A 22,056-nucleotide genomic window follows, 5' to 3' on the forward strand; every position below is an offset into this window, starting at 1 on the left:
CAATAATTACCAGCGGATTTTAGTTTCTGACGGTAAATCCGCCAGTAATATTTAGAGGAAAAAAAATAAATTGGCGCTCTTTTACCGTTTGAAAAAATCCGACGATAAACCCAATTAATGAAACATTGTATTTTGGTGACCCACAATGGTTTACCTCGGAAAAATCCGACGGTAACTGTGTGTCAATTTAAATCGCGAACCATCTTCTCCCTCAATCGAGATTCACACTCTCTCTCTCACTCAACCACCTTTTTCTCCCTTCTCCCCAACACCAGAATCTGTCGCCGTCGACACCATCACCATCACAGCCCCTCTTCGTCACCGTCATTCCACCCACCGCCAAGATCCCTCCCCTCTTCTTCTTCTCCCTCTTCTCTCCTTGCCACTTCATCGTTCACGTTCTTCCTTCTCGGAACTGCCGCGCCGCACCACAGAGCCACCACCGCCACTGCCCAGCTTCGCCTTTCTCCCTCTTCACGTCTCTGCTTGACTTTGCTTCATGCGTACGTGTTATCGCGCGTCTCTCCGCCTCTCCTCCATCTCTGTGGGTGGTTGTTGCTGCTCATTCCTCGTTGTCCGTGCCTCCGTGGTTGTGCTGCATGCACGCTGCCGTGCATAGTCCACCTTCTGGAATCAATTCTGCATTTCAACATGTAATCATTTTAATTTTTTTTTCAGTTATTTATATTTTATATGCTATATTAATTTTAAGTAGTTGATTAATTGATATTTTACTGTTAATTTCCTATGCTCCATCTAATCCCTTATCCACTACCTTCCTTCCTTCTAGTAAACTTTGGCAGTTCTAAGAAGAATTTACACCTTTTTCTGCTGTCAATGGCAATGTATACCGAAAATACTTAGCTTTTAAAATTCGAGCCAGTAAAAAATTAGGATTAGTATTTATCCACCAAAACTATTTATCTAGCAGTGTCAGATTCTGAGCCTTCAGATCCTTGAGGCCAAGACCACCTTCTCTCTTTTGTCTAGTCATTTTGTCCCAACTGATCCATGACATCTTCTTCTCTGATCCTCATTGTCCCCACTAAAATTGAGTAAACATCCTATGCATGTCATCCAGAAGCATTTCTGGGAGTTTGAAACATGATAAAGTATACACAGGAATTGCTTCCCCTACTGCCTTAATAAGTTACATATCTTCCTCCTGCTGACAATAAGTTCCTCTTCCAGACTTATAATTTTTTTCTAAACTTTATGTTTCAAAGCTCCAAAGTAGTCTTTTTGGATCACAAAACGATGGATGGAAGACCCAGATATTTATCTTGCGTCTCTATATGCTAAATACCAAGCCTGTTAGCTAGATATAATCGTAAAGGGACTGTAGTGTTCTTGCTGAAAAAAAATTACAGATTTGCTGAGATTGAATTTCTGTCCACTAATTCTTTCATACGTTTCTAGGAGTCATAATATAGCATTGCAGGATTCTAGGGAAGCCTTATTGAATAAAATAGAATCGTCTGCAAAGAGAAGATGGTTAATAGCTGGACACCTTCTGTGAATCCTAATGCCTTGAATAACCCTGTTTTGCTCTACCTTGTATAACAAGAAGGAAAGTCCTTCTGTGCAAAAAATAAGCTTGGAATAGAAATGCGCAATACGATGTGGCCTCGAGTTATCAAATTGCATATGGTTTCTCTCCTGTCCCAATAGAGCAATTTTCGCAGGTAATGCAGACCCATCAATCTATAAAGATTATGGAGCTTGAAAATTCTACACAAAATTTAGCTATTTTTATGGAAGTCTATCCATAAAAAACTCCCTGTTCTTAAATTGCTCCATCAATAATTTTCAATAATTTTACCTATTTGTCCAAGATGCGGTGTGAAAGAAGATACTATTTGTTATTGTCTTTTCCGTTGCAATGCTACCAAGGAGGTTGGGGTTTGTCTAACATTGGTATTGACAGCATTGAACCAACCCATGAGTTTTTTTGAAGAGTAGTAGAAATAGATGATTGTTTCAGATAGAATTAAAAGAGAAGGTGACCGAAAACTAATCTTGTGTGCTATTTTTTGTTGGAGCTTATGGAAATAAAAAAATTAAAAAATTTTTGAAGGAACAAAAACAACACCTTAAGAGAACTTCAATTTAGCGATAAGACTTCAGTAAGAACTTTGTCTAATTAAAAATGGATTTGGATTTTCTAAATTTTAAATTTTACTTTAGAAGATAAAGTGTGATCTCTTACTATTTATTTTATAAGTGAGACAAAAAAAAAAGGGTAAAAAATCACACTTTATTCTCTAAAATGAAAATTTAAAATTTAGAAGATCCAAATTTATTAAAAATGGTTATTGTTACTTTTCTTACCTTCGTTAAATAATTTTGTGTTTTTTTTTAAATAATTTTCTTTTCTTTATATAGTCCAGGACTATATCTTATGAGATAATTCCGCCTCTTGTTTTTGTCCCACAATAACCAATGTATTTTCTATTTACGATATAAAGTACAATAACAATATCTTTTGGGGAAAAAAAACTTTAAGTCTAATTTAAAGAATATGATGGCAGAATAATTAATTATAATCGTAGAAATAAAGCAAACGCAACCAACACTAGTATTATATTCCGATTGATCTGTTTATCGGTGCACAAAAATCTGTCCCATGTATATGTTCCTTTTAGATCCTGATCAGGAGAAACAAAAATGCTATATAACTAAAACAATAAAGTTTAAGTGCCGAATCTGAATTCTTTAAGCATAGTGTGATCACACTACAAGAAGGGCACACATATATACTATGCACGTAGTACGTAATAATTGGAGTTATAGCTTACAACTTACAAGTTCCCGATCCATAAGTCAACTTTTAAATAAATACGGGAATCCTTCTAAATTAATATATTGTAAATTTAGTTAAGTTAGAGTTATAATTATTTATATAATTTATTTTATCAATTTAAATTTTAAAAAAATAATTTTATAATATGATATTAAAATTTTTATGATTAAAATATTTAAAATTTGATTCTTGTTATTTTTAAAAAATTTAAATAGCATAAAATAAAATAAAAAAAATTATATACAAATTTAGTTAAATCTAAAAAAATATTTTTATTAAAAAATGTATTAAAAATATAATTATTCATATATTTTTTATTAATTTAAATTTTAAAAAGAAATAATTTTATTTTATACTAAAATCAATCACTAAAATAAATTATTAATATAAAATATATATTAAAAATAAAGTAAATTACATTATGAAAATATAATAATTAATTTAATAATTAATTATTTTTGTGTAAATAGTATTTTTTTATTATCAATAAAAAAAATAACAATATAAATTTTTCCCTTAGCAAATACCCTAATATAAGGATGTAGCAGCGTGTCTAGTTTACATCTTATTTATTAATAGTACATGAGATACGAATAGACATATTCATTAATTTAGGCCACAGACATAGTACTTTAATGAATTGAGGCCACATGGCACTCAATCATTTTTTGAGGGGATTTAAAATTTCACTGAATCATATATAAAGGAGTGATAGATCAGATGATACGGCGGCACAAGGTAATGCCATCACCAACAGGGATTTGACAAATTTCAATTCTTTCATCACTAGCAAGGTGCTTGTTGAGTTCCATCACATAACCGCGAGAGTTCTTCACAAAATCCATCATTGGTGCATGAGGTGGCTGAGCCACAGATCCAAACCATAGGGTGTTATCATAGCCGATCAACCCTCCAATCCTCACAAGCTCAATCACCCTCTTATGGTAGTTCAAGTAGTTGTTCTTATCCGCGTCCACGAAAACAAAATCATATTTTCCCATGTTATTTTTCTGAAAAATGGAAACATTTTTAAATAAATAAAATACATTATATATATATATATATATAGCTATTAAATTCAATTCAATAATAATAATTACATTCTCATATTCTCATATAAAAAAATTATTCTCATTAAATATATTTCCTACACACACATATCTACCTTCCAAAAAAATTATATTTTTTTATATTATTACTATATATATATATATGGCTATTAAATTCAATTCAATGGTAATAATTACATTTTCATATTTTTATATAAAAAATTTATTCTAATTAAATATATTCCCTATATATATACACATATATTATCTTCCAAAAAAAATTATATTTTTCTTTTATATTATTACTTATCTCGTTTAGTAAAAGAGCGTTAAAAGATAAAATAAAACCTTTTAACTCTTTTTTGGACAAAATACTTATATAAGTACTATATCATATACATCTTGTTTATTGTAGGTATCTGGTCTTCACCATAAACACAATGCGTATGGTACAATACCTGTTACTTTTTATGTGCAGATGAAATATAATTTTAGTATTTTATTATTTAATTTGCAATGTCGACAAAATATGTTTATAACTATTTCGTTTTCATTGCAATCGAGATAAATAATATTTTATTTATTTAAAATTTTCAAAAATTTATAGTATCAATTAATAATAAAATATAAACTCTCTCAAGTCAATCCATTATTAATCTGGAAAATATGGTAAGCAATATTGATATATATTTTGTATTGATTTTATTTTAGTTTAATTTAATATTAAATTAATTAGACTATTATGATTAGATTGTATGTTTAATTTATGAAAAAAAATACGTTATTAATTTTTTGTTCCATAAACATTTAAGTCTTGATTATTTGAAAAGATATTTAAATTTTTGACTTTTTTAAATATCAATTTTTTATGTTTATTTGGATTTCTCAGATCTAACAGAAAAAACAAATATAACTTCCGTTGTATTGATATAGTTGATATGGATGCACAAGTAAAATTTTTTTAAAATAAGATAAATTAGACCCAAAAATAGATATATCCAGATTTTAAAAAGTCAGAAATTTAAATGTATTTTTAAATTCTCAAAAACTTAAATGTCTGCAAACCAAAAAGTAAAGTTAGGAATCAATTTGTCATTTTCTCTTCATTTATAAATAAACTAGTACTTTTCATAGTATGTATTACCTACACTTTGAATAATGTATGTTTTAGCTAGAAGGTATATTAATTTTAAAACAAAAATGTTATTCGTATATTAAAATCAGCCACTAAAATCAGTCATTAATGTATATATTTGTATATAAATACATGTGTAATTTAATTTATTTTCAACGTGTATTTGTATTGTGACATGTATTTAATGACTGATTTTAGTGTGCACGCAGCATAATTTATTTTAAAATTTAGAACTTTATTTAATTTGACAATTATTTTGAGATAAATATAGTATAATAGTGTGCACATACATCTTTAAGCAGTTCATCAAGAAGAGAAAGAGCAGGTCCTTCTCTAAAATCAATCTTGTGAGCCACTCCAGCTTTTTGAATTATGGGCAATCCCAATTCATAATATTCCCGGTTCACATCCATAGCCAATATCTAATAATATTCATAGAAGGACCCAATCATCGGCTAGGTATATAATAATAGCGAATATTAATTAAATTAAGTAATATAAATGAATAATATAATATTTTAGACTATATGTACATCTCAAGCTAATAATAAGTAAGAACCTTTCCATCATGAGGAAGAGCAAGGGCAGTAGAAAGCAGAGAGTAACCAGTGTAGACGCCAATTTCCATGGTGTTCTTGGCGTTTATGAGTTTAACCAACATCATTATCAGTTGTCCTTCGTCCGGTGGTGTAGCCATGATGTTACTGTTTTAGAATTCAGTTATTTAATAATGGTTAGATGTATAATCTTGATATATTTTTATATTTGTACTTTTAGCAAAAAACTTCAAATTCTAGATTTTGACCCAAAAATTTAATTAAAGATCAGACTAATTCCTCACTTTTGCATAGGAACTAATTTGTCTAATATTTTAAATTATCTTCAATCAAATGTCAATTTTTTAGTTGATAGAGAGTAATTAATTTATCCAATAAAAACTATTAGAAACTGATTTGGAATATTGCTCATTATTTTTTAAGAATAAAGTGACAATTATATTTTTAAAAATTTTGACCTCAAACTAATTAATTTTTAAAGAAAAAAATAAGTAGGTCTTCTATGATAATAAATGGTAGACATATATATTTGTTCTTCAACCAATAAATAGTACAAAACAAAATAAAGTTCTCTATGTGTTTCGTTATTTAAAATAGTGCGTATTTCATTGCTACCATATGAGTATAGAAACAATGTAATTTTAAATAGTAAAATATTTATTATCTCTTGAGTTTTCACATAATCTTTATTAATTACTCTTTATTTATCACGAATTTTATCAAAACATGTAAAATTTTATTTCAAAAATTATTATCTGCATGACGATCTTTCATAAATAAATACGTCACAGTAAGTAACAACACATATAAACACCACTATTAAGTTTTACATGATGAATTAACAGAAAGATATTATGTGTCCATCGTTTATTATCGTAGAGGACCAAACTAGTACTTTTTCTTCTTCAAAAATTAATTAGTTTGAAATCGAAATCTCTAAGGACTTAATTCTCACTTTACTCTTCTTTAAATATTCTTTTAAAATTTATTATAAATTTAATTTAATATACTTTTAATATAAAATAATTTTACATATATATCCAATTATATAATATTATATTATAAAAAATAACTAATATTTTTATTAATTATCTAAATAATCATTTAAAATAATAAATATAATTTTATGACGGTAAAATATTTTATAATATATTAAAATTAAATTCAATTATTATGTATAATAAATGTAAAACTAGAAACATATTGAGCAGACACACTATTCAAGGTTGGTGCTGTTTAAATTTTAATAATGTCAGGAATTATTAAATCAATCAATCACATAAAATATATATTAAATAATAAAATATATTTTTAAATTAAATAACATATATATTTATATATAAATACATAAATACATAATGCATGTCTGATTTAATAATTTTAATAGGCATTTAAAATTTTTTGCTATTATTACTTAACTCCATCAATAAAATTTCCCATAACCTTTGGCGGAAAAACCGGTGAGAAGAACGTGGTTGAGAGAAAGAGAAAAAAGAGAAAACTTAACTGAACCAAATAATTACACTTGTATTTAATGAACATATAAGAAGGAGGTCTTTTTAATTAAAAGAAAAAAAAGACGTAATCTAAATTACCGAGGGTGGTTTTGTGTCATCTCACGGAGCTCCTTCAAGCTCTCGTGTTCTCTTGGATACACACTTGTTTCAAGTACATACTGCACCAACCAGTACATGCATCATCTGTGTTAGAAAAAATGAAAGAATTACCAGGAACTTGATGTTTATTTAATTTATTTTTGTGTCTATTAATTAATCGACAAGAGATATAAATTATTTGTTTTGTTCTAACATGCATTTCTGTCACTTTAGAATTTTCCAGAACAGATCGGAAGAAATAGAAATTAACAAAGGGTTGTTGAATGAACCTGGTAGAGTGCATCGCTCTGAAGGAGACTCTTGTGATTGAGATCTTTGTGACCGTTCAGTTCGTTTTGTTGTTGTTGCTCGGCCATGGGCGTTTCCGTCATTGTCATTACTGGCAGGGGCAAGTTTTATTTCGTGCGAGAGATGAAAACCCAAGAGATCGTCCCAGCTATTTTATAGACAGACCACACCGATACGCTTGTGTTTTGGTGGCAACTAATTAGTTAATGAATTTTTTTTTTTTTTTTTGAGAAACTTTAAAGTGCCTATTGACATCATAGAGTTAGCTATAAATGGATAATAATATAAGGAGAATATTTACACATGATGAAATTTTTATATAAAGATGAGATTATGAATTTTTAGATAATTAATCAAATATATTTAATTAATCATATTAATTTATCTAATGGTCTACAATATTATTTTCATATAAAAATATTATTATGAGAATATTCACCATAATATAATTCACTTTTTAATTAGCTCATAAATTAATTATTCTTTAATTGTTTAAATTTTAAAGCGTCTATTATGTTATCAAGTTAATTATACGTTTTTTGATGGTCGTGTGATGTGAGGCTCACTAATGTAAGATTACTTTAGGACCCGTACCAAGCACAAACCAACCAACCTCGAATGCAGCCAAAAGACTAGGTCACTCGGAATTTGGCACATATGCTACAACAATAAATACCCTCGTTAATATAGGGTGTATTTAAATTAAAATTTATGCATAGGAGTTTGTCTGAAAATTGATTATGGTAAAATAGAGTATTTATTTATTTCGGTTCCTACCGAATTTTGTATTAGATATTTTAATTTTTAACTAAAATTAATTATTCGATTAGTCTCTAACAATTAATTTTGTTAGTCATTTAAGTTTTTTATTCTGTCAACTTTAACGGAAGATAAAATAGTTCCTACTAACTCTAACAGAGAACAAAATAGTTCCTGATCCTTTCTATTTAGAAACAATACCGTTCTCCCCAAATTTTCATCATATCTCGCATAATCCTAACACTAACAGTTTAACATTGCAACTTCAAGCTACACAATGCATACTCTGTAACTTTATTGTTCACAACAAAAAAATTTCTCAACTTATTCTCAATCAATTCATACTCAGGAAACTAATGACTATATCTCTCAAGTACTTATCGTCTTTGATGGATTCCATGAATCTAGACAGCAAATCCGATTTGTTAAGACCCATCGTCGTCGTCACCATCTCCCTCTTCCTCTGTCCTATCATCTCCATGACCACATTGTCCACCGTTCTGATCGCTTCCTTCAGCTTCTTCTCTGAACCAATGTTCAGTAATCGCTTTAGTTTCCATATAAGCGGCGACAGCGACATTGCTCGTTGTACTGATAGCTTGGATCAAGGTTGAAACTATCTGCCAACAGTTTGGACTCTAGGAGAGAAGGAATGAAGCAGTCAGGATCCATTCCAAATGAGAATTTGCATATGATGTCAAAGGAGAATCTTCTCATGATGTCATAATGTCCAACAATATATATTGCTTGCCGGAGAGTGGAGAAAGGCATGCCCTTGGGATAGTTGTGGAACTTGGTATTGAGGATGTGATGAACGTTGTCGGAGTTGGAGGTGATGCTGTTATCGAAGACGTGGAGGTGGATGCTTCTAGCAGGTGAAGTGCAGAGGAGGTGAGTGTACCAATCACAGAGATTTGAAAAATTTGTGGTCCATAACATGTTGAGGTAGGTGCGACATGCGTGACAGTTACACTTACACCATGGTTTTTGACGTTCTTAGTTTTAACTTTTATTCAATTCTAGCATTTAAATTTTCGAAAATTTAAGCTTTATTTTAGTTAATTTTTTTTTAATTTTCGAAATTAAGTTTGGCATCCCCCTTAATAATTTTATCTTATTTTTCCTGATTAATTTTCTTTTCATTATTTTCGAATTTAGTGGTTTATTTTTTCTTATTGGTTTTTGAAATTTTTAGTGTTGTTTGTGTATTTTATTTTTTTCTTTTACACACGATATCTCATTAGGAATTCTCTGCACTCTGACGTAGAAAATTTCACATTTTCTTTGTTTTCTATTGTTTATGAGCAGGAACAGGAACAAAAAACCTCTTTTAGACTTTAATCCTAAGATTGAAAGAACCTTGAGGCGGCGTTTACAACAAGCTAGAGCTTATAAAGCCGGTGAGAATCTCAGAAGCAATTTTGATAAGGAAGTTGAAGAATCCACTATGGAGCTCAACAACAATAACAATGCAGTCAATGCCAATGTTGTTAATCCTCCTAATATGGCTGAACAACCGAAGAGAACACTTGACTCATACACTGCTCCTACCCCCGATTTCTATGGGAATAGCATTGTTGTACCCCCTGTTGCTGCTAACAACTTTGAGTTGAAGTCTCAGTTGATCTCTCTAGTGCAACAGAACTGTCAGTTTCACGGACTCCCACAGGAAGACCCAAACTTGTTTATTTTTAATTTCCTGTAGATATATGATATTGTGAAAATTAATAGAGTCTATCCTGATGTCTATAAGCTACTTCTCTTTCCATTTGCTATACGGGACTGAGCTAAACAGTGGCTTGACACTCAACCCAAGGAGAGCTTGGACACTTGGGATAAGGTGGTCAACAAATTTCTGACCAAGTTCTTTCTACCTCAGAGGCTGACTAAGCTGAGGACGAACGTTCATACCTTCAGGCAGAGAAAGGGTGAGCCTCTCTATGAAGCATGGGAGAGGTACAAGCTAATGCTCAGAAAATGTCCTCCTGATATGTTCTCAGACTGGATTCAGTTGCAGATTTTCTATGATGAAGTTTCTGAGACTGCCAGAATATCTTTGCATAATTCTGCAGGAGGGTCACTCTACATGACAAAGACCCCTAATGAGGCTATAGAGTTGATTGAGATGGTTGCTAACAACCAGTATTTATATTCTTCTGAGAGGACCTCTATAAAGAAGGGAGTCATGGAGTTTGATGTCTTGGATGCTATTCTTACCCAAAACAAGGCTATGTCTCAGCAAATTAATGCTATTACACAACACTTGAGCAGAATACAAGTTTCAGCCGTCAGTGCTCAAGATACTTCGTATGAAATGAGTGGTGAATTTTCTCAAGGTGAGCCTTATAATTATGGTCAATTATTCTCTGACCAGGTTAATTATGTAGGCAATTCCTCCAGACCCCTAATAATGATCCTTTTTCAAAGACTTATAATCTGAAGTGGAGGAATCACCCAAATTTTAGATAGAAAAATCAACCACAGAGGCACCAAAGCTTCAATAACAATAAGGGCCATCAGAATAATTTCAATAAGAGTGATTTCAACATGAACAATGCACTTTCTCATTCTCAGAAATCTTTTGACCTGGAATCTATAGTTGCAGAGCTCTCCAAGAGTACTCTTAGTTTCATGCAGAAAATCAAAACTTCACTTAGGAACTTAGAGGTTTAGATGGGTCAAATAGCCACAAAAGTTGCTGAAATTGATTAGAGGTCCACCAATACCTTTTCTAGTAACATAATTCCAAATCAAAGAGAGGAGTGCAAGGTTATCACCTTGGTAAGTGGACCAGTGGCAGGTGAGGAAGCACAAGTTACTAAGGGACCGGTTGAAAAAGAAGCTCTGGAGAGGACTGAGGATGTTGTAGTACACGCCCCTCCAAGGCACCCGAATAACCCCTTTTCAGTTGATCTTGAGCAATATCTGGCATTGCCTAAAGCACCTGAATACAAGCCAAGAATGCCATATCCTCAGAGGCTTCAAAAGGAAACCAAGGACAAGCAGTTTTCAAAGTTCTTAAAAGTCTTCAAAAAGTTACAGATCAATATTTCTTTTGCTGAGGTTTTGGAGCAAATGCCTTTGTATGTCAAGTTCATGAGGGTGTTGCTATCCAAGAAGAGGCCTTTAAAGGGAGATAAGACAGTGGTTCTGACCAAAGAATGTAGTGCCATAATTCAGAGTAATTTTCCAAGGAAGATGCTTGATCTAAGGAGCTTTCAAATATCATGTACCATTGGAAACACAACCTTTGAGAAAGCCTTATGTGATCTGGGAGCTAGCATAAATTTAATGCCCTTGTCTGTGATGAAGAAACTACAAATCAAAGAGGAACAACCAATAAGGATATCATTACAAATGGGAGATAAATCTCTGAAATATGCACATGGAATAGTGGAGAATATCTTGGTCAAGGTGGAAAAGTTTTTCATCCCAGCAGACTTTGTGATTCTTGACACGGGAGAGGATGAAAATCCCTCTATAATTTTAGGAAGACCATTCCTAGTAACTAGGATAGCTCTGATTGATGTGAAAGAAGGTGAATTAGTGCTTAGAGTGCATAATGAGCAACTGGCTTTTCATGTCTTCAAAACTATGCATTTATCAGGCGGAGAGAAAAAGTACATACAGACTGAGCTTATTGTTCCAAACCTTCAAGAACCTCTTGATAATGCACAACAAAGTTATAGCTCAAGCCTCCTTTGGTGGAAATCAACACAATTCTTCCTGACATCAAACCTAAGTTTGGTGTTGGGTGTCCGTCATCCACCAAGAAAGAAGTTTCCAAAAAGAAAATACCCAAGGGATGGAGAAACAAGAAGATCCCCACTGAAGATTTCTCACCAGGAATGAAAGTGGTGTTGACTAAAAGCCCAGTGTTGCCTCATACAGTGGACAAAATCCTCTCTCTTGAACATATTGAGTTAATCCATAGGAACACAGGAAAAAGATTCATAGTGAGAGGGGAGGAGTTGAAACACTATGATCAACCTCCACCTTAGCAACAATCAACTGTTAAGCTAGTGACGTTAAAGAAGTGCTTGTTGGAAGGCAAACCAATCCTTAGTATCCTTTGATTTTATGTTCATTTTAATTTTTATTTATTTATGATTTTTATTTATAGTTTTTCTTGGTTTATTTATATTTGTGGTCATGCAAAGTGTTTGAAACAGGAACAAGTGAAATCTAAAGGAGAAACAGAACACCCTGGAGAGGAAGTAATTCGGGTGCTTTGGCGCTAAATGCCAAGTTGGGCATTCAGTGCTAGAAATGGCACAAGCTTCAAGAAACTGCTTCTGTTTGGGTGGTGCTAAATACCAGGTTGGGTGGTGCAGAGTTTAAAGTCCACAAACTAACTGGCAAGTGCACCGAGTCGTACCAAGTAATACCTCAGGTAAGTGAAAATCGATCCCACGAGGATTGATGGATCATACAACAATGATTGAGTGAATTGCTTAGCCAGCAAACAAAAAATAGTGTTTTGAGAGTTAATTACATTAAACGGTAAATTCAGGAAATTCATAAGACAATCAATAAACGTGGTGTGAAGAGTATGTGAGAAAACAGTTAAGGTTTCAAAGATATTTATCTTCCGAGTTAATTTTTCTTACCAACTATTTTAATCATGTAAGATTCAATTCATGGCAAACTATATTTGACTAAACCCTAATTCTTTAGTAATTTAGTCTCCTCTAACCTAGTTAACCGCCAATTCCTTGGTCACTTAAGTTTAATTAAAGGTTTAAGTCTAATGATAGTTTATGTACCACAAAAATCCTAATTACCCAAATATAAGAGGATTATATGTCACTTATCCCGTTAAGTCCAGATAATTAATGATTTAGGAGAAATTATTTTCAAGATGTTGTTCAAGTAAATTGCTTTTTCAAGGTTCACAAGAACTCAATTAGAATAAATGTTATTCTTCCGATCTACCCAAATCCAGAAGATGAAGAACAAAAACAAATTCTTAAAATTGAAATCAATACATTAATTAAAATAGAAGAGTAATAATATTAATTCATAGAATAAACTAAGCTCCTAACTTTAATAGTGGAGGTTTAGTTGCTTATGACTCAGAGAGAAAACTAAGGTTTCAAAAAGTGTAAACTGCAGAATGAGGTGCGTAAGAGAGAAGAGCCCGAAGGGCTGAATCTTTTCCCTTTTATATCTAACCTAATTAATGTAAAATATATTTTCTAAAACTAATTAATATCTTTTCCTATTTGTGAATAAAATAGAGTTTTAGATCAAAATTACATAGAAGATCTCGTGCTGGCTTCTTTGGGGACATGGGGACCACTGACTTTTCCTAAGGCAACCCAAGTTTGGCGCCACCCCGCCCGTGTCTCACATCAAGAATTCTTCATCCTGACCCAAGTTTGGCGCCACCAAGGCAGTATGAAATTGAAGCTTATAATGATCATGGCACCAAACTTGGAGAATGCCACGTTTGGTGTCACCTTCTGGGATTGATACGGCTTCATTTTTTTCTTCTAAACTCTATTAAATCCGTCTGAATGCTACCTGAAATAAACCGAATTGCACACGACTCAAAGTAGCATTCATAGTGGCTCAAAATACTCAAATCTTGATTAAAACTCAACAAATTCGAATGCAAATTCACTACAAAAAGATAAGAAAGATGATCACGCATCACTGGATGTTCAGCGCCAGAGAGTACGAATTTCAAGATGAAGCCACTGTCTTAGTGGCGCTAAACGCTAGGGTGGGCGTTTAGCGCCAAAAATGGCATAAAAGTTGAATGGCTTCTATTTGCTTGGCGCTAAATGCCAGGAGCGGCGTTTAGCGCCAGGATGGAACAATTTTCAAAAATTTACTTCTTCTTGCCCTCATATCACTCCCTTCCTTCTCTTGCAATATTTTTTTTTATTGTTTTTACTCATATGTGTGCTTCTTATGTCCCTCCTTATTTTCAGTTTTTCTTTGCTTGGGGACAAGCAAACTTTTAAGTTTGGTATTGTAGAGCGAGCTCTGTGTTTATATTATCATCAATGGCACCAAAGTGAGGTGAATAATCTTCACGGAGGAGTAGAGCCTGAGGGGTGAATGGCCACCAGAATAACAGAGGTGGTTGAGTTCCTTTTCATTCTTACCCCCTTCTTGTTCATATTTTATTATTTCCTATTTTCTGTTGCTTATTTTCTGTCCTTTGCATGGTTTTTAATTTTTTATTCTTTTAGCTTTAGTCAGTTTGTTTAGTTATTTTTATTTCAATTAAAAAAAAAAGAGTGTTTCATGTACCGTTCACTGAGCTTGGATTTAAAAAGAAAAAAAAAAGAGAAAAGTGGTGTAATGCATGAGAAATTGAGTTTATTTATTTTGAATTGACCTATTCATCTTGATGTGGTGGTATTATTTGTGGTTCTGAATGTATGAAAAGAATTATGCAAAATTGATATTGGAGTTAAGGATGTTGACTCTTGAGGTACAGAAATTTAGAGAAATTTTATGAATTTTCTAAATTAAACAAGAAACTGATCATTGGAGTAAAATAAAAAGGAAAAAACTAAAATAAAATAAGCAAGGCCCAAGAATTTGAGCATCAATGGCTAGGAAGGTTCATTGTGATAAAAAGCTCAAAAGAGTTATTTTTCTAGTCATATGCTTGTGATGTGAAGGTGTCAAGAAATTCTTGAGACAGAGCACTAAGATTCGAGACCAAGTGCAAATAAAGAGTATGCCAAATGGTCTAAGCACCATTGACTAGGAAAAAAAAAAAGAAAAATCAAAACTCAAAGAGTTCCACAGTTAAGTGCTTGTGGTGTTTTTGTGTCAAGTAAACCTTGAGACAAAATATTTAGAGTCATGGCTAGACTCAAGGTGCAAAGCACCAAATAAAAGACAAGAAATAGTTGTGTTCAAGGATTAATCAGAGCTTAAAGGGAAAGAGAATCCATAATGTCATCCGTGTTCTAGTTTTGACGGGCATCAACATTTTTGAGCTTCAAAACATAGTGAGATGCCAAACCTATTCAGAATCACAGTGTCATTTACTCCACTCGGTAATTGGACAGGAGCATAAATGAACACTCAAGTCTTAGGTGATTTCTTTTCTCTGTCCTATATTATTTTTAGTTGTTTGAGGACAAGTAACTGTTCAAGTTTGGTGTTGTGATGTGTGAGCATCTTTTCTTTATTTTTTTATTTATTTTAGATACAAATTTATTGAGTTTTAATTTAATTTCAGTATTTGAAACCTCTTTGGATGCTACTTTGAGTTGTTTTAGTGTTTTATTTATTTCAGGTGAAGTTTAGATCGATTTGGTAGAGTTCGTGTGCAAGAAAAGAGAAGAGTTTGGAATCTACCAAGCTGATGCTAAACGCGAACCTGGGCGTTTAGCGCCAACAAGTCAAAAACGTGAATAAGAAGCTAAACACCAAACCTGGTATTTAGCACCAGGAAGACAGAATTGAATAGGGAGCTTCTTTAGTTGGATTTAGCTTTTAATTATTGTATTTCTTTTATTTTAGTTCTTTTTATTTACAAACAAAATCTTTTAACTTTAGAATTTATTATTTTATTTTAGTTTCAAATCAAATTAGGTTAGAGATAAAAGAGAAAAGATTTGGTCCTTCGGTGGGATCTTCTCTCTTACTCACTTTCATAATTTCTGAACCCTAGTTTTTTCTCTGAGTCATGAACCACTAAACCTCATTGGTTAATGTTCAGAGCTCTATTTATTTCTATGGATTAACACTATTATCATTCTATTTTAACTAATGTATTGATTCAGTTTTAAGGATTACTTTTGTTCTTCATCTTATGAATCTGGGTATATTAGAAGAATAACCCTTGTTCTATATGCATTCTTGTGATTCTTGGAAAAGTTACCTCACTTGAATACTAGTTTGAAAGTAAATTCCTCCTAAACTGCTAATTGTTTGGACTTAACGGAATACGTGACATATAATCCTCTTATATTTGGGTAATTAGGATTTTTGTGGCTAATAAACTATAATTGAACCTAACCCTCTAATCTATATTAAGAAATGAATCTTGCATGATTAAAATAGCTAATAAGAAAACTAAATCCGGAAGAATAAACAACTCTAAAACCTTAACTGATTTCTCACATACATTTCACACCGATTCTACTATTTGCTTGTCCCACTCTCTACGTTAGTATTTTAATGTTTTTGAACCTCAAAACATCATTTTCTGCCTGCCTGACTAAGTGATTCATTCGATTATTGTTACTCAGTCCATCAATCGTGGGATCGACCCTCATTTACCTGAGGTATTACTTGGTACGACTCGATGCACTTGTCAGTTGGTTTGTGGACTTTAAATTCTGCACCAACTCTAGCCACAAACTTTGACTTCAAAAATTAAGTCATACTAGAGAAGCTTCATGCTTTTGTTTTTAACTTCTATTTTTTAACTATTAACTTTGTTACTAGACACCACTTGTTCATGTTGACATCTTATAACATTATCTTTAGATATTTTAAAGGCGAATTCTACTGTGTAGATGGAGAATTCTATCTACATATGTAGATGACACGTGTATACTTTTAATGAATGTAATGTATTTTATATCATAATGGAGTGAGATAAGTTCTCTGCAGTAATGGACTCCATTGAAAGGTACGCTTGCGGGGATTTTTTTAAAATATAATTTAATTATTAAATTATCGAAATATATAATTTGTAGTGTATTTATTAATTTATATCGCATTGATTTATTTCGTTTATATTGTAAACGAGATATGTGTAAGACCCGGTTAATTAATGGCTAATTAACTCATAAATGAGAATTTATTCTAGAAAGCCAAAAATGTTATTTTTATGGCTTAATGTGATAGAGGAGATTGAGACGAGAATTTCGGTACCAATTTTATAGAAATCGGACCAAGATTGGACCGAACGGGCCAAACCAGACCCAAAATGGACCCTTGGCCCAACTAAACTAAACCAAAACCCTAGTTTTCAGCATTCTCTCTCCTCATTAAACACACACACACGCTGAAATGGAGTGAGGGAGGAGAAGAACACTCTCTAAAGTTCTTTCTCTCACTTGATCTTCAAACCACCATAACTTTTGATCTAGAGCTCCGATTGCCGCTCTGTTTGCGGCCACGCATTCACCGCGGAGAGCTCTACAAAACCCATACAATTAATCTTGAGGTAAGCCACGTTTTACTATTCGAAATTCTAGCCCTTGATTTCGAGTTTCATGAGCAAAAATGTTGAGATTTTGGGTTCTTTGATGTTATAGGACCCAACTCTCTTGAAGGAGAAGGTTAATCTTGTCTCTTTGGATCTTGGGTGTGGTAAGATTCTCAACCCTAGTGTAATTTGTTGTTCTATGAGGTTTGGGCATTGAGATGTTGTGTATGGGTATGATGATTGTGGCTTAGGTTGTGTATATGTGAATATTGGAGCTTGATTGGTGATTTTGAAAAGCTTGGAAGAGGGTTTTGTGTGACAAAATCTGTTCTTGGAGGTGTTGATACCTTGAGAGCTTGTGGACAAGTGGTTTGGAAGTGCTCCGGTTGAGCTTGGGAAATCGGCTAAGGTATGGTTTCGGTTTCCCGTATCTAATATGTAATGTGGTAGGAAATACTTAGGCTAGAGGCCCTAAGATAGGCATTGAATTGTTGGTATTGTTGAATGGTTGAGATATATGATGTGTTCATATATGTGATTATGAATATTGATGCATTGATTGTGTGATATATGAGAAATGCATGTTGTGATATATGCTTGATGGATGATTGAGGTTGAATTGATGGGTGGTACCATGTTGATGGTGAGTATGATGTTGATCATGTATAACGATGGTTGATTTGGAAATTGATATTATTGGAAATTGGGATGAGAAGGATGTATGACATGAGATTGTGTTTGTCCTTTAGCCATTGATTGAGAAGTGTTAAAATGGTTGGAGGTAGTTTTGGGAATTTTGGTAAAATGTCAATGTGTGAGTTGAAGATGGCTTGTTGTTAATTTTGGTACATTTTGAATGATTTCAAAGAGAAGGGTTGAAATTGGCATGTTTTGATTGATTTTGAAAAGAGTTGAAAGTGGCTTGTTTTGAAAATGGCACTTTGTGGTTTTGAATGAAAATATGGTTTTTGGGCATACTTTGACGGGACATAAATTGGACTACGGATCTCTGATTTGTGCCAAATCTGTTTAGAAATAAAATTGGATCCGGGATGACCATGCCGTTTGAAGAACGGGTGAAAAATGATTTAAAATGAGAGAGTTATGACCGTCAGAAGTTTGGGGGTTGAATCTGTGAATTCTGCAGTTTTTTAACTTAGAAAATTTTTAGCAGAATGAACCCCGCGGGTAGGCGCACTTGGCGCGTACGCGCCGAATGTGCTGCACCCAATGCCCAGCCATTTTCTCGAGAGTTGTGCCAGAGTTGTGCCAGTTTTGTGCCTGGGGCGCAAGAGCACCCACGCGTACGCGTGGCTGACGCGTGCGCGTCGTTTGGCTATTTTTCAACCCGCGCGTCCGCGCGTATGACGCTTGCGCATCGATGAGTTTTGTGGCCATCTGCGCGTGCGCGTGGAGTGCGCGTACGCGTGGCCCTGTTTTCATCCCAAAGTTGATTTTTGAGTTTTAAAAGCCAAATTTCATACTTCTAAGCCTCCGATCTCACCACTTATGTCTTAAATCATTATGATATGCCTAGCATGAGAAAAAGGGCTAGTGAATGTGGTAACTTGCGAGTGAAGCAAGGGAAAAAATGAATGATCATTGAGGATCAAAGATGATTATGTGAGATGCGGAGAATGGCGGTGGAAGTGCTTGTTATGCCGTGGGCTGAAGGGCCATAATTGTTAATGAATTGGCTGGTTATGGATTTAACCGTGAGCCGGATGGCTAGATTATTGCCGTGTTACGGCGGAGCCATGTTTATGGCCAAGTATAAATGCATATATGCTGTTGATTGAATTGTGAATGTTTGCACTTCCACCATTGGAGATGAGGGTTTCCCTGGGTAGTAGCAATGGCTAGCCACCATGTGCTCCAGGTTGAGACTCGAAGCTCTGTTAACCCAATGTCGTAAGTGTGGCCGAGCATTGTGAAAGGCCCGGATGAGCTCGCCCCCATAAATATTCACCAGTGATGGTGATGGATAAATATTCACCAGTGAGGGTGATGGAAATGGATCATGATTATGATCAAGTTTATGATGAGTATAACTCGAGTTGGGGATGCACGACAGAGGGACAGTCCAATGGTTAGCTACCAGGACTTGTCGGGTTGGCTCTATAACTGACAGATGATATCATCAGCCACTAGGGATAGGCATGCATCATAAGCATACTACATGAATTGTTTGAGATTGCCTATTTGACTGCATATTACTTGCTAATTGCCTAAATGCCTTATCTATTCCTATTTGTAAATCTCTTGTCTGATATAACTGTGTTTGCTATATTATACTCCTGCTGGTGGTTGGGAGGTCTGAAGGAATTGGAAAGAAAAGTATTAGTTAGACTGAAGAATCTTTAGTCAGTTGCCACTTACGGTTTAGCTTGTTTATAAGCTTTGATATTATCTGGAGGAAGTTCTAGGATTGCCTTCGGCTTTCCTCTATTATTATGTATTATATATGTGGAAGCTGTTACCATGCTGGGGACCTCTGGTTCTCACCCATGCGGATTTTGTGGTTTTCAGATGCAGGACGTGAGGTTTCTCGCTGAGGCATGCTGGAGACTTCCGGATTAGCGAAGATCTTTGTTCTCGGGGCTCTGTTTTGGTTTATATATCTTGTTTAGATACTTTTATCTCCATTAAATAATACAAACTGTGATGACTCCTTCTAGAGGGGATTTTTGGAGAATAGGTTTTCTGTATTTGTGTCCCTTTGGGTTTCCTTTGGGGTTTCCCTTATTTTATCATATGTATATATTGCTATGCTCAGGCCGGTTATCTTCGCGTCCGGATTTTGAGTCTTGATATTCCCGTGCCTGACACTCTTTGTATATATATAGTCTCACGTTAGCTTATCCTTTGCTCGTTACGTTATCGATCGGAGTGTTGCGCTTTCGAGTTACGGTTTTTATTTACCCTTTTTTCTACAAAGGCTCCTAGTTATAATCAATCATTCATACTACTATACGTACTAAATTTTTGTTTTAGAGGTCGTAATACCTTGCCATCTCTGAATTATGACTTAAGCATAAGACTCTGTATGGTAGGGTGTTACATTATGGTATCAGAGCAGTTCGTTCCTGTAGAGCCTGAGGAATGGACTGACTATGCTTCTGTGCATTCTCTGTATGTGTGTTATGTGCTGTTAGTATATCTACTTGATATAGTTAGCATAAACGTTCATGAGCATGCATTTGGGACCTTGAAGCACTAAACTTCCGATATTGAGACTGATCAACTTAATATCGATTGTTTAGTGTGTATAGGAACCAGATGGCGCCTCGTGGACGCGGTAGAGGTCGTGGGAGAGGACGTACTAATGCTCGTGCGCCGGAGACTAACCCTAATGATCCAGTGAACTTTATGACTGCGTTGGAGAACATGGCTTCTGCTATGCAAGCCACTGCTGAGGCTCTTGGTCAACAGATGAACAACCATGGTAATGATGGAGGTGGAGTTCAGGGCCCGATGACACTGGCAAACTTTTTGAAGGTTAATCCACCTAAGTTCAAGGGAACCACTAGTCCGACTGAGGCCGATACATGGTTTCAAGCTATGGAACGAGCACTGCAAGCGCAGGTGGTACCTGAAGGGCAGCGTGTGGAGTTCGCTACCTATTTGCTCACTGGTGAAGCGTCGCATTGGTGGCAGGGAATCCGACGCCTCCTGCAGCAGGGTGATGATTATATCACCTGGGACGTCTTCCAAGAGGAGTTCTATAAGAAGTACTTTCCAACTTCTGCTAGGACGGCCAAGGAGCTTGAATTGTTGCAGCTGAAGCAGGGTACTATGTCCGTATCTGAGTATACTGACAAGTTTGAGGAGCTGTTCAGATTCTCTCGTATGTGTCAAGGGACTCCGGTGGAATATGAGGAATGGAAGTGTGTTAAGTACGAAGGAGGACTCCGGAGCGATATTTTCGGTTCGGTGGGGCCAATGGAGATTAGGACTTTCTCCAAGTTGGTGAACAAGTGTAGGGTTGCTGAAGAGTGTGTGAAGAGGGCAGCCGCTGAGAAAGGAAGTCACAAAGGATCATTCCCACAGAACCGAGGGAAGAGCTTTGCACCTAGAGGTCCACCCTTCAAGAGGGAAGGTTCTTTTAGGAGGCCCAACAACAACAACTCCCAAGGGAAAAGGTTTGGGAAGCAGCCTCAAAATGATCAAGCTTGTACTAGGTGTGGAAGTCATCATCCGGGTGTACCATGCAAGGCCGGATGGGGTTTGTGCTATAATTGTGGAAAGGCGGGGCATAAAGCCATAAGTTGTCTGGAGAAGCAGAAGCAAGGTGCTGGGAAAGTACAACAGACTGGTCGGGTGTTCACCACCTCAGCTGTGGGTGCAGAAGGATCTGAGACACTCATTCGAGGTAACTGTGAAATGGCTGGTCAAACTTTAAATGCTTTATTTGATTTGGGAGCATCGCATTCATTTATTGCATTTGAGAAAGCCCATGAGTTAGGATTGAAGATCGTAACCTTAGGTTATGACTTAAAAGTGTATAATGCTACCCATGAAGCCATGGTAACTAGGCTAGGATGTCCGAAAGTTTCATTTAGGTTCAAGCAGCGTAATTTTGTCCATAATTTAATCTGCTTACCGATGATCGGTCTTGATCTTATCTTGGGATTGGACTGGTTATCTGAGAACCATGTCCTGCTTGATTGTTCTACAAAGTCGGTGTACTTTATGCCGGAGGATACAGAAGGGCCG

General features: G+C 34.6%; 1 protein-coding gene across 1 annotated transcript; it reads right to left on the reverse strand.

Annotated features, from left to right (window-relative positions):
- Positions 1–3,311: 3,311 nt before the first annotated feature.
- Positions 3,312–7,740, reverse strand: LOC112720490 (caffeoyl-CoA O-methyltransferase 5). Its single transcript, XM_025771450.2, has 5 exons — positions 7,430–7,740; positions 7,140–7,219; positions 5,547–5,691; positions 5,278–5,409; positions 3,312–3,813 (listed from the first exon to the last, which is right to left on the reverse strand). The coding sequence occupies exons 1-5, from the start codon at positions 7,535–7,537 to the stop codon at positions 3,520–3,522; spliced, it is 759 nt and encodes a 252-aa protein (XP_025627235.1). The 5' UTR covers positions 7,538–7,740; the 3' UTR covers positions 3,312–3,519.
- Between the last annotated feature and the right edge of the window lie 14,316 nt (positions 7,741–22,056).

This window comes from Arachis hypogaea, chromosome 11 (genome assembly GCF_003086295.3).
Source record: "Arachis hypogaea cultivar Tifrunner chromosome 11, arahy.Tifrunner.gnm2.J5K5, whole genome shotgun sequence".
Classification (NCBI taxonomy): Eukaryota; Viridiplantae; Streptophyta; class Magnoliopsida; order Fabales; family Fabaceae; genus Arachis; species Arachis hypogaea.